The 13981-nt window shown below is 34.5% G+C and overlaps 1 protein-coding gene across 1 annotated transcript in view; it reads left to right on the forward strand.

Moving 5' to 3' along the window:
• The window catches only part of LOC126887176 (polyglutamine-binding protein 1-like), a 32100-nt gene that overhangs the window by 8712 nt on the left and 9407 nt on the right, over positions 1-13981 (forward strand). The window contains exon 3 of the mRNA XM_050654562.1: positions 13493-13884. Coding sequence (XP_050510519.1) covers positions 13493-13884 — 392 coding nt within the window. The remainder of the gene's footprint in view (positions 1-13492; positions 13885-13981) is intronic.

Here is a 13981-nt window from a genome sequence, read left to right on the forward strand (position 1 = left end):
CATTGTTTAAATCATATTTCTTACAATGAGAAGGATGTTTGAGGAATTAGGCAGCACAGATACATATAATAACTTATGGCTGTTCAGCCCATATTATGAACTTACTTGCCCACGAAATAGAAGTGCCAGGAATAAAGAACAGTGTCAAAAAATTGCAAATATTGGTGATTCTGCTCTTGTATTGCATTAGGATGTTCGTTGGAATGCTTTATCGGAATGCTTATAAAGTTAGTTGAAAAACCGGCCAATATTATTTCACATTTGCTCTAAACTATAGAATAAGTATTAAACAAATTGGAAAAAAATCCTTTGTAAAAGGTATTGTTCGGGAATCCTTATTTCTTTATTTTAATATTGCTATGATTCTACTATTTATTTATTTTCGGGTAGAATAAGCTTTAGACAATTTAATTATATTTAGTTATTTTGGTATGCCCCCTGTAAAATGACGCGGAATAACCTTCTTAATGTCAATTTTTAAAATTATCCACAAGCTCAAAGCTTATCGCTTTCGGTACGCATGTATAAAACTGGACATGCGTTAAGTACTTTAAGGACAAGGTACCACTACTGTGATTTCGCTTCAAGCTTTCAACGAAAAAGGTACTCCCTTTCGTGATCTTGACGGTACCGTCCCGCGTTCCACGTGCATCGCGAATTCCATGGAAGGAGTCCAGAATTGAGTCACCCATTGGATCTACAAGTTTACCATATCCTAAACATCACCGATTTCCAGGTAAGCGATATTGTGCAAAGCTTGTGGAAACATAATTTTTAAATTCTATTTTTTTACAACTCAGTTTTCATATTTCCTGCAGTTTTCATAACATTTTGAAACATTTCGGTCCTTCGCAGCCATATTTTGAGCCTTTTTTCTATTTATTTTACATAATATAAGCTTATTTTGCGTCATTTTTAAACCTTGTAAGCTTCTATAAACGACAAACGTTATAGGCTTTTTATTAACAGTCACTTTTTTGTAACTTTTAAAAACTTTACAATACGATACCTAAAGTAAATTCTCGCACATATTTTTGAATCGAGAAATTGAACGGTACATCGCTTTCTAGTTTTTGCTTTTCTAAACCTGTCGCTAATTATTATTATCGGTTAATTTGATGGGTTCACGTTAATTAGGTTTTCTTGTTTATTTTTATGTCGATTTTGATAAATAAAGTTACTTGCTGTTGTTCGCTTATTTATAACAAAACAATTATTATTTGAATTACGTTTATTATTTAAACCACTTGTGTCTTTGATTAATAAATTTTTTATTCGCTATTTAGAATACAAATCAATCACATTTAAGTAAATTTTATTAGACTATTAATTTGTTAAATTAACTTTCTAACATGTCTGATAAATTAACAAAAGCCAATTTAAAGCGAACTACTGCTTTTAAACGATTACAAGAAACTTACGAGTGTGGTCTTAAAGTTTCGAATGATGAGTCTTTAAAGCCTGAATTTCTTGCTAGAGCCAATGCTATTGATGGCACTTATAATGAATTTCAAAGTAATCATAACACTGTTATTTCATTAATCAATGATGATGAATTTTCTTCCTATGATGAGATGAGATTAAATGCTGATAAAGCCTTTTATGGAGTTTTATCACTAAAACATGATTTTTTGTTGAATGACTCATCTTCTCAAGCGGCAAACATGTCTACTGTAGATAATTCTAATTCTTCTAACCGTAGAAGTGTCGTAAACCTTCCAAAGCTTTCCTTGATGCGTTTCGAAGGTTCTTATAAAGATTTTCCTACTTATTTTGATGTCTTTAACAGTCTAATCCACAATAATCCTGACATATCTAATGTTGAAAAGTTTCAGTATCTGCTTACTTCTTTGGGTAACGAACCCCTAGCTTTAATCAAAGGCATTCCTCTTACTGAGGGCAATTATACTGTAGCATACGAAAAGCTGGAAAAAAGATATAAAAATACACGTATCTTAGCTAGCCACTATTATAATGAAATTTTTAATGCTCCCTCAATTTCAAAGGCAAATTCTTTTGAACTAAGAAAATTATTAAGTGTCTTTTCAGAAAATGTTGCTGCTCTCAGGGTAATGAAGTTGCCTGTAGATCATTGGGATTTTTTGCTATTTAACATGCTTCTTAATAAATTAGATTCAAAAACCAGAACCAATTTTGAACTGGAACATAGCCTTAGCCAGGAATTGCCAACTTATAGGCAATTAATGTCGTTTTTAGATAGACAATGCATCGCACTGGAGTCTGTTCAGTATATTGCTTCGTCATCTCACAATCCAAAGGTGAACAATAAAAAACACGTATCTAGTTTTCTGGAGGAATCCAGCCCTAATTCAGTTGAGCAGTCTAAGTGCATCTTATGTTCTTCGCCTCATGCCTTATATAAGTGCGGAATATTTCTTTCTAAATCCCCTCAAGAGAGGTTTTCTATTGCTAAACAACACAAACTTTGCGTTAATTGTTTAGTTTCGCCACACTCTATGAGGAATTTTGTGTCATCTCATAAATGTCGTGTTTGCAAATTCCCCCATCATACAACATTGCACTTTGATAAAAAATCAAACGATACAGCTTCTGAGCAGAATTCAAACGTTCAGGTTACTTCTTCCAACCCCTCTGTTGGTCCGTCAGTGGGTTGCAACCCGTCTACTAGTTCTTCGATTACCAATACCCTTGTAAATACTTACATCAATTCTGACTGTATTACAAGCACCTTATCACTTCCTCAATCAACTATTTTATTGTCAACCTGTGAAGCGGAAGTAAAGGATATTCGAGGTAACTTTACCCAGTGCCGGTTTAACCTAACTTCGGGCCCTGGGCGCTGGAGGTTTAGGGGCCCCCTTCATTGCTATTCGTTGTCAGTTTTTTAACAAGAAAACACATGCATTAACTATAAAGGTTTATTGTAAAATCTATAAAATATTTCTTTAATAAGCAGAAGTGTGGCAAACGTAAAAAATAATCCAAAAAATATTTAAAAACATAAATAAAAAACAGAAAGTTCCAAAAAAACATATTCTAAAAAATACATAAAGACAAAACATTATGACTACATTAGATCACTTTTTTCCTTGACTTGGCATTCGCAAACTGCCATATAATATTATCACAATTCAGTTTCTCCAGTTCTTCATTCTCTATTTACAATAGTGATAATGCGTCTAGGTTTTCTTGACCCAAATTTGACCTTAAATATGTTTTTATTACTTTTAAAGCCGAAAAAAACGCATTAGACATTGGTATCGTCAAATTTTGCAGTAAAATTAAAATATTGTGAAAAGTTGCTTTTACATCCTGAAAGAATAAAATTTTTCATAAATTGTATGATGTTTATTCAAATTTTGGCATAACGTTACAAAATGGGTAATTTCATTATACAAGTTCTCTTTGGTTTCATCAACATCGGTTTTATGTTTCTCGCATAAAGTGTTCATTAACGTCTTGACTCCTTCTTTACCTCTAGATTAAAAAAAAAACACCTAAAAGCTGATATTACATCTTTGTAGCATTCAATTCGCGATTCTGAAAACAGAGTGATTTTTTTGTCGCAGCGACTACAAATCGCAAGTGGAGTGCTAGCCTTAGAGGCCATTGTATAATGCCAAATTGCAATTTTGTAATCTCTTTACTTTTGAATGTTTGAAAGAGTGTGTACCTATTGTTTGGGTATTTGCTTTTTCGAGAATAATCTATTCTTTTTTGACTTTCGTTTAACTATTTTAAAAGGACTTATTTTGTTCCTATTTTAAAAGAACTTATTTTAAAGCCGAAAAGTGAGATAAATTATTATTTAAGCCCCACAATCCAAAATGAAATTATTAGAAACCAAAAAACTCCGTTTGTGTGATTATTTTGGATATAATTCGAGACATGGACATTGATTAATAACCTACACAGTTTTTACCCACTACCTGGGTAGTTTTAAATCAATGATATGGCGAAAGCTGACAAATTTCTGTAGTTTTTGGAAAAGGGCCCCACCACAAACACTGACAGGGGGCCCTTGTGGGACTAGGCACTGTGTATAGGCGTGAAGAGATGTAACAATAGAACAAAGGCGTTTGCAGTGTATTGGCGTGTATGCGTATGAGATTTTTTTCGGAGAATATGTAAATTATTTAGCGACTTTATTTTTTATAACTAAAAGGAACGGGCCCCTTCGGGCCCCTCCAGGGCCCGGGCCCCTGGGCGCCAGCCCCAAGTGCCCAGTGGATAAACCGGCACTGATTTACCACAATACGAATTCTTCTTGATACAGGTTCTATGGCGAATTTTATTTCTGAATCTTGTGTTCAACGTCTTGGCCTTTCAAAAAGAAATTTTTCGATTCCTGTTGAAGGTCTCAATGGAATATCATTGGCTGCAAACAGTGGTATAGTGCAGTGCACAATGAAACCGTGTGGACAAATCGATCCAACATTTTCATTTGAAGCCATTGTTCTTCCTAAAGTATGTTCAAATCAGCCAAAATTCCTAATTAATCCTTCTGAGTTGACACATCTTCAAACTTTAAAATTGGCAGATCCTAAGTTCCACATACCTGGTCCTATAGACATGTTAGTTGGTGCAGAACTCACTCCGTTTATTTTAAAATCGGGTAGAATTTTTGGAAATCCAAATCAACCAGTGGCATTAGAAACTGTTTTTGGATACGTTCTTCAAGGTAAAGTAAATTGCCTCCCTAATGATTCTTCTATAAATACTCTTGTTAATTGTCATATGTCTCTTGAAACAAATATCGACACGCAATTAAGAAAATTTTGGGAGCTTGAGGAGATTTCTAAATCCTTACCTTTATCCACTGAAGATAAAAAATGTGAAGAAATATATAAGTCTTCAACTCTTAGAGATTCTACAGGTCGATTTTTTGTCCCGTTACCTTTTCGTCAAGAAAAACCTAAATTTCTTGATACTTATTCTCAAGCCCATCGACGTTTTTCGATGCTTGAAAATCGTTTTAGAAAAAATCCTGATTTACGCACAAAATATTGTGATTTTATGCAAGATTATTTAAATAAGGGTCACATGTCTCTCGTTCCTACAGAGCATAGCCATTCTCCTTCGGCCTATTATATCGCCCATCATGCTATATTTAAGGAACAAATTTCCGAATTCGAGATTGTATCTAAAATAAGGGTAGTCTTTGATGCAAGTTTGCGTGACATAAACGGTGTATCTCTAAATGACACCTTACTTGTAGGTCTAAAGCTTCAGAAGGACATTGCTAGTCTTTTTCTTAGATTTCGATTTTATGCCTATGTCTTTGTTTGCGACATTAAGTAAATGTACAGACAAATTAATGTGATTGCCGACTATTGGGACTATCAACGTATTCTATGGCGTTTCTTCCTATCCGAACCTCTTCAGGAGTATCATTTACGCACTGTGACATATGGTATATCTTCTTCACCATATTTGGCATTACGTACCTTGTATGAACTCGCAGCTTCTGAAGAAAATAATTATCCTCATGTAGCTAAAGCTTTAAGAACTCAATTTTATATGGACGATGGTTTACTGGGAGCTAATGATATTCCCTCAGCCTTGACTCTTCAATTTGACTTAATCGCAGTTATGAAAAGAGGAGGTTTTGAACTTGGAAAATGGGCTAGTAATCACCCTGATCTAATTACTCATCTTTCTGCTTCCGATTGTCAGAACTCATCTTATAGTTTTGATAAGGACGAACCTTCATTCATCAAACTGTTGGGATTAAAATGGGATCCGTCATCAGACATATTTTCCTATTCCTATGTCCCTTTTGATCGCTCTTGTACAAAGAGACACATTTTGTCTGAAATTAGTAGGATTTTTGATCCTCTCGGATTTATTTCACCCTGTCTTCTGTTTGCAAAACGTCTGCTACAAAGATTGTGGGAGCTCAATGTCCCTTGGGATGAAATCTTATCCGACGAGATTACCGAAATTTGGACAAAATTCAAAACGGAATTACCAAATCTCGCTGATATTAAAATTGCTCGTTATTTGGGTTCTGAAGCCATATCTCGCGTCGAGTTACATGGCTTTTGTGACGCCTCTCAAGTAGGTTATGCTAGTGTTGTTTACTTTCGAATTGAAGAAACCACTGGTAATATCAAAACCTTTTTGGTTAGCGCTAAGTGCAAGGTTGCTCCATTAAAGACCCAGTCTATTGCTCGTTTGGAGCTTTTGGCAGCAGTTCTTCTGGCTAACTTAATTAATTTTGTTCAAAGAAGTTATGAGGGCTTCATAATGTTTGACGCTGTATATGCGTGGTCAGATTCTATGATAACTTTGGCTTGGTTGTCTTCTTCACCAAGTCGATGGAAGCCTTTTATAGCTAACAGAGTAAGTCATATACAAGAAACTGTCCCTAATTCTAGTTGGCATCATGTGGCGTCTTCACAGAATCCTGCCGATTATGCAAGTCGTGGTCAAAGTCCGCTTCAACTTCTAAATACTTCTATGTGGTGGTCAGGCCCTCCTTTTCTTTCTATGCCTAGAACCACTTGGCCCTGTCAGCCTGCAACTGAATCTTACTCTGATTTATCAATAGAGATCCAAAAGGAGGAAAAACAAGTTGCACTTGCGGTGACAGTTAATAGTGACAATTTTCTATTTAATTTACTTAACCGATTGTCTTCTTTGCTTAAAATTCAAAGAATTTTAGCTTATGTTATAAGGTTTATAAAAAATTCTAGGTCTAAACAAAGACTCAACGAAAACAAAATCCTTACTCCTCAGGAAATAAATTCTTCACTTATACCGATCATTCGATATGTTCAGCTGGATGTTTTTTCTGATATTTTTCTTAAGATTAATCAAAATCAGTTACTGTCAAAACCTTTTCGTAAATTGGCCCCATTTGTGGACCCAGATGGTTTACTTAGAGTTGGTGGTCGGCTTAAAAGATCTTCTTTTAGTTATGACATTAAACATCCTATCCTTTTGCCCAAAACACACAGACTGACAGAATTGATAATAGAATCAGTTCACAGCTCATATTTTCATCCTGGTTTAAAGACTTTGCAATACTTGTTGCTTCAACAATATTGGATCTTATCCCCTAAAGCAGCAATTTATAAATGTTTATCTAGATGTATTACATGTTTTCGTTCTAAACCCAAGTCATATAATCCGTATATGGCTGATTTACCCTCGTTCCGCGTTTCTCAGTTAAAGGCATTCTCATCAGTTTGCATTGATTTCGCTGGTCCATTTTCGCTTTTGATGAGCAAACACAGAGGAGCAAAAACTTTTAAGGGTTATGTCTGTTTATTTGTTTGTACCGCTACTAAGGCCATTCATTTGGAGGCCACATCTGATCTTAGTTCAGAGTCATTCTTAGCAGCTTTTAGACGTTTCATTGCCCGAAGGGGTAGGTGCAATCATATTGTAAGTGATCAGGGCACTAATTTTAAGGGTGCTAATAATCAATTAATAGAACTTGCTCAAATTACAGCACAAAAATTAGACATTTCTTGGAATTTTAATCCTCCCGCTTCTCCGCATTTGAATGGATTGGCCGAGGCTGGCGTCAAGTCATTTAAATCATATTTTTACCGAGTTATGGGAAATCAAATTTTAACCTTTGAAGAATTCTATACAGTTCTAACACAAGTCGAGGCTATTCTAAATTCTCGTCCCTTGTGTCCCATTAGCTCAGATCCTAATGATCTGCAGCCACTTACGCCTGGACATTTTCTGATTTTCGAATCGTTAAATAATCCGATTCCTGAACCCAATTTAGAGCATTTAAGTCTTAACAAACTAAGTCGTTGGCAGCTACTGCAACGTATCCAAAGCGATTTCTGGAAACGTTGGTCTTTAGAGTATATTAACACTCTTCAACAAAGACACAAGTGGACTAAACAGTCTCCTCCGGTTTCTAAAGGAGATCTGGTAGTTATTAAGAATGAGCAGCAAGCTCCTTTGCAATGGGAACTTGGTCGTATTGTTAACGTATTTCCGGGACAGGATGATGTAATTCGCGTTGTCGAAGTCAAAACTTCTCGCGGCACGATGAAACGACCGGTGGTCAAGATTTGTCCTCTTCCAGGCAATTAGGCAATGTAACTGCCTTTTTTAATTAAGTTTAATTGAGTTTAACTTTGGTTTTATTTTTTTTCTTTCTCTCTTACTTTGAAAACATTCGTTTTGGCGGGGTGAATGTTCGGGAATCCTTATTTCTTTATTTTAATATTGCTATGATTCTACTATTTATTTATTTTCGGGTAGAATAAGCTTTAGACAATTTAATTATATTTAGTTATTTTGGTATGCCCCCTGTAAAATGACGCGGAATAACCTTCTTAATGTCAATTTTTAAAATTATCCACAAGCTCAAAGCTTATCGCTTTCGGTACGCATGTATAAAACTGGACATGCGTTAAGTACTTTAAGGACAAGGTACCACTACTGTGATTTCGCTTCAAGCTTTCAACGAAAAAGGTACTCCCTTTCGTGATCTTGACGGTACCGTCCCGCGTTCCACGTGCATCGCGAATTCCATGGAAGGAGTCCAGAATTGAGTCACCCATTGGATCTACAAGTTTACCATATCCTAAACATCACCGATTTCCAGGTAAGCGATATTGTGCAAAGCTTGTGGAAACATAATTTTTAAATTCTATTTTTTTACAACTCAGTTTTCATATTTCCTGCAGTTTTCATAACATTTTGAAACAGGTATAAATTTTTTTTATTAAAATCCCTTAAAGGGGCTACATCACATGACAACCAGGATAATGCCCTGAGGTAATGTATTGAAATTTCCCAACACGTGGGATCCAAATTGAGTTGTTTACATTTCAATGACTTAATGGCAACTGAATGCGAAATGAGTGATGTTTCTGAAAAAACCCCTTTTTTCAGAAACATCACTCATTTCGCATTCAGTTGCCATTAAGTCATTAAAATGTAAACAACCCAATTTGGATCCCACGTGTTGGGAAATTTCAATACATTACCTCAGGGCATTATCCTGGTTGCCATGTGACCATCACAGGGCTTTTTATTGAAGTATGCACTTTTAAGGCTAGCATCCAGTTTATCTAACACTGATGATGATTTTTTATAAAAATCGAAAACGTTTTGTTGTGAATAGCCCTTTTAAGGGATTTTAATAAAAAAAATTATACCTTTCACAAAGGATTTTTTTCCAATTTTGTGGTTGATGGTCTACAGCCAACTACAGGAAAAACATTTTCTTTTCCTTGTGGATTTTTTAGAATAAGTATTGATAAAGATGTAACAAAGCTTGTAAATGATACAAAGTTAAAGGCAAATGCCAAAGACTAGGTATTTATAAAAATTAAAGTATATTGCAGTGCAGGGACAAAGTCCAAACAAATACTTGCACTAAAGGAGAGGCTACAGAGATATGGCTAGAACTTCTGGAAGCATTCGAGACTGAACACGCAAATGGCGAATTTTTGGTAAATGATACGAATAAAGTCAAGGAGCTTATGAAAATGGCTTTGATCCTGGCTCATTTCTTGACAAGTTTGCTTGCTCATCGCTTTAGTGGAAGTAAATTTAGTCAAGAGCAAATAAAAACTGGTACGGAATATGTAGAAACTTCACTTCACATCCAGAAGCATTGCCAATTATTATTAATTACCAGGCAAAGCGTGTACCCTTTAATCCATATATATTTTCTAAACATCTAATGTACAACCATTGGCATGGTGGTGTTCTATGGTCATACAACATAAAAAAATCTCTTCTCATCATACGCTTTAGTCAATTCCAAACTATGTAACCGGCTAGGCAATGTCAAAGCTGCTAAGTTGGTTTCAATTTTTAAAGAGCTTAATTCTATAAGTGATCACGTGGCTGATAAAATTGATGACTTAGATTACAAGATTACTATGAGACTAAAACAATTTGAGAAAATTAGTAACTCTTGTATGCAAAATGTTTTGAGTTTTCCAATTTTTGTTGGGTTCCCATTATTAATAAATAAAAATATATTTGTTACAAAGTCTGTATAATAATATGTATAGGACTTTTTTCATATTTATGTATTATTCACAAAAAAAAATGAAAAAAAACGCTTGTTTAATTTAAGTGTTTTAAACATGTTTAAAACAGTTGTTTAAAACAAAATGTTTAAAACAAAACAACCCTGTATATAAAATAGGCAGTATCAAGAAGAACTCGCAGAATTGCAAAAATATGAGTCAGTTAAAACTTTATTTAACTAATATAAAAGGAGCAATAGCATGGACTTGTGAGGAAACAGAAATCAAACACCCAAATTAAACCAAATATGTCAGAAAACTAATGCTACCAGTTCCATCTTTATATTTATCTGAATGGATTCAGTGCTGTAAATGATTTAGTGATAAAAAACGCTGGACGGAAGGGCCGCCCGAGAACTTTATCGTACCGATCTATTATCGTTATCGTACTAGATACTGGCATTCTATAAAAATAATAAAGTTATTTTGATATTTTAGAAACACCTTGTATACTTGAAAATATTTTATGGTTCTACGCATCATTAATTCCCGCATTTGAGAAAATGTTCGGGGACACACTATTGATTATTGCATAAATCAATAGAATATTAGTCATACTTTCATTTCAAATTAGTCCATTTTTCTGAGAAATTAATAGTTTACAATATTTGCATTTTACTGCATGGATTGTAATGAAATTTTGGGAGTAGCCCAAAGCTCAATCTCCTAATTCAAAGTCTATCCTATATGGCGCTTTTATCATGGGGGCGGTTCTCACCACTTCTCGGGGATAGAACATTTTTATTTTTGAATTGCATGGAGCAAAAGGAAGAATTTTAAGAAAATTTAAAAATGCGCTCTATAATTTGATCTTATTTTTTTCACCCGTCCAACTTTTTGAAAGTAGAAATAACACTATATTAAGAGGTATTGCAAAAGAAAAACAATGCATTTAAATTCTGGTGAATGAGGGGTTAAATGTATGTACTTCTCATTTTTCCTTAAAGTACATTAGTCATATATTTTTTTGCACCATATCTCGCTTAGTTTGAATGTAACCGACATTTAACGGTGCTCGTTTTAAAGGCCTTTTCAAACACTACAAAAGCATGAGCACTTTGAGCATGCACCAAAAAACAAACTCTTTTTACCTACCATATCTCTTTTTGTATTATAAATAGAAAATTTACGAAGAAACGAATCTCTTTGTTATTTATAATTAAAAAAAATTTTATATAGTGTTTTTAGTTTGATGCATAGTTTTTAAGGTATTCACAAAAAACCGTCCGAAAACGTGTCATTTTTAAATGAAAATGGCCAATTTTCAACTACGCATAACTCAAAAAGTATTGAGTTCTCAAAAAAAAAGTATAGATCAGTTTTTCTTAAAAATAGGTTCTCTAGCCACTTCCATGCTTATTTTGACCAATAAATTTTCCACCCCCTTGCAGGGGTGGGAATTGCCCCAAGATAAAGGCGCCATAGTATATAGGGTAGATTTTGTTTCTTGAGCTATTCCCTACTTACTGTGAAAATATCAAGTACATCGATGTAGTAGGATGGAATTCGGAGCCAAATACCCTCATTGACTGCCCTATAATAATGCTCTGCCATGATCGCGTGAGAGGGGACACACACAAGATTCTAGCAAATTGTCAATTTTCTGTAACTTTTTGAGTTTTTGAGTTACAGCAACGAGTTTTATGTCATTGGAAAGATAATTTTACATTCTTTCAAAATATGTAAAAATATACGCGTATGTAAAAAATTAGGATTTTTTTTCATTTCCGGTTAAACCGGAAGCCATATTGTGGGTAAAATTTATTGTGCTAATAGATAACAAAGTACTATATATGTCTGCCAAATTTCAAATTTTAGTTTCTATTACAGAGGTAGTTACGGGCACTCGAATATTTTTTTATAAAAAATTCATAACTCCCCTCCTATGAGGAGTTAAGAAATCTGACCAATGTTATTCAATTTACCGATAGGATGTCAAAGATATATTTAAAAATAAACAAATTCCTTGGAGTCATTTTTGAGAAAATTTAGTTCAAATTTATGTCAAATTTTGACCCCTTAAATATAGGCAACCCATAACTTTTTCTGAAAAACGATAATATTCTTGTTATAGCCCCATCTTTAGGCTATATAAATGTTTTATCAAATTCAATTTATCTTAAACAAGTTTTTAGATTGGTAGGGGAATGTATCGGGTGGGCGGTCGGCCATGCTGGCCGCCATTTTGGATTTGGAAATGTCAAATTCCGTATTTCTATTTACCTATCGATGAGCTAACTTTAAGTTAAATTTCATTCGTTTTGGTCAAAATTTGCAAAAATGGGCCCAAATAACCCCCCTATTTCGGCCCCCCTTTGAGAGGTTTTTTTAAAAACTTAGTTTCTCGACAAAATTCTCTTAAACTTACTCATACCGAATTTCATCGGTCCAGTAGTTTTTGCTGGGCGGTGGCGACATACGTACGTACATACGTACATACTTCCGACATGTTTTTTTTATTTGCTTTTTAGACTCAGGGGGACTCAAAACGTCGAAAAAAAGTGAAATCTGAAAAAATTTTTTTTGCACGATCCTATAACTTTATCTATTATACTCATACTGCGTATGTAGTACGATAAAGTAAAAAGGAATCAGCTGGATATAATACAATGTGGCATCAAAGCATCAAGCACAAGAATCTCACTAAAATAGTAAATTAATATAAAGAAATCTTGATTACAATTCTTTGGAATGTGAATTTCAGTTTTTCTTTATATGTTTTGAAAATTGACTTACAATGTTTCGTTGACAATTTTCTAGTTTCATGGGGGGGCATAGGAATTTTATAAAGGCTAAGGTGGGGCATGGCACAAAAAAGGTTGGGAAACACTGGGTTAGAGGCTTGGATATTAAGGAAAGATGTCTCGGACAGATACAGAAGCCTTCTGGGCCTACAGAAGGATATTAAGAATAAGTTGGGTGGATAGACTAACGAATGTCGAGGTGTTGAGAAGAATGGGAAAAGATAAACAGGTCTTAAATACAATTAAAGTTAGAATACTGCAATATCTGGGACATGCCATGAGGGGCGAGCGTTATAACTTGTTGCAATTAATAATACAGGGTAGAAGGAGTCATGGAAGAAGACATATCTCCTGATTAAATAATTTGAGAGCTTGGTTTAACTGCACTTCTTCTGATCTCTTTAGAGCAGCGGTATCGAAAGTGCGAATTGCCATGATGGTTGCCGACCTGCTTAGGGGATATGGCACATGAAGACGAAACCCTCACAACAAATGCATTATCAGTTATTTTAGTATTTTCTATTTTGAAATAAGGATCCATATTTAGAACCGAAACAACAGAAAGAAACAGTACTTGCAGACTGACATTTCTAAAAAAAACTTGTTGATTATTTTTTATATACTTTTTTTATCCTAACATAATTATTTTATTTTGTTTGTGACATGAATTATTTCAATAAACAAAAAAGTGTTTAAATTATTGAAGATAGAAATTAACAAAGTCTCTGTTTTTATTTTTTATAGAGGACGATATTATTACTGGAATATGGAGAATGATCTTGTTTCTTGGCTTCCCCCAAAGCACCCTCAATCCGTGAAAGGGCAAAGCGCAGCAAAACTTCGTGAAAATCGTTTGAAAATGAAGGAACGGGAAGAACGCCTGGAAAAAGAGAAAGAAAACGAAAAACGGGAGAGGGAAAGGGACCGTGAAAGAGAACGAGAAAGGGAGCGAGATCGGGACAGAAGTTCGGATGAGGAAGAGAGAAATCATCGAAGAAGAGAACGTGAACGAGAGCGAGAAAGGGAAAAGGAGAGGGAGAGAGAAGAAAGAAAACGAAGGAGGGAAGAAAGACACAAAAAGAGAAAAGATGAGATTGATCCTATGGATCCTGCTGCTTATTCTGATATTCCACAAGGTAATACTATACATAATATATTGTATATTGATACGTTAAAAACCTTAATAACAGTAAATAACACAAGTGATTGCTTAATATATTGCTAACTAAATAT

The sequence above is a fragment of the Diabrotica virgifera genome, chromosome 6, assembly GCF_917563875.1.
Source record: "Diabrotica virgifera virgifera chromosome 6, PGI_DIABVI_V3a".
In the NCBI taxonomy this organism is placed as follows: domain Eukaryota; kingdom Metazoa; phylum Arthropoda; class Insecta; order Coleoptera; family Chrysomelidae; genus Diabrotica; species Diabrotica virgifera.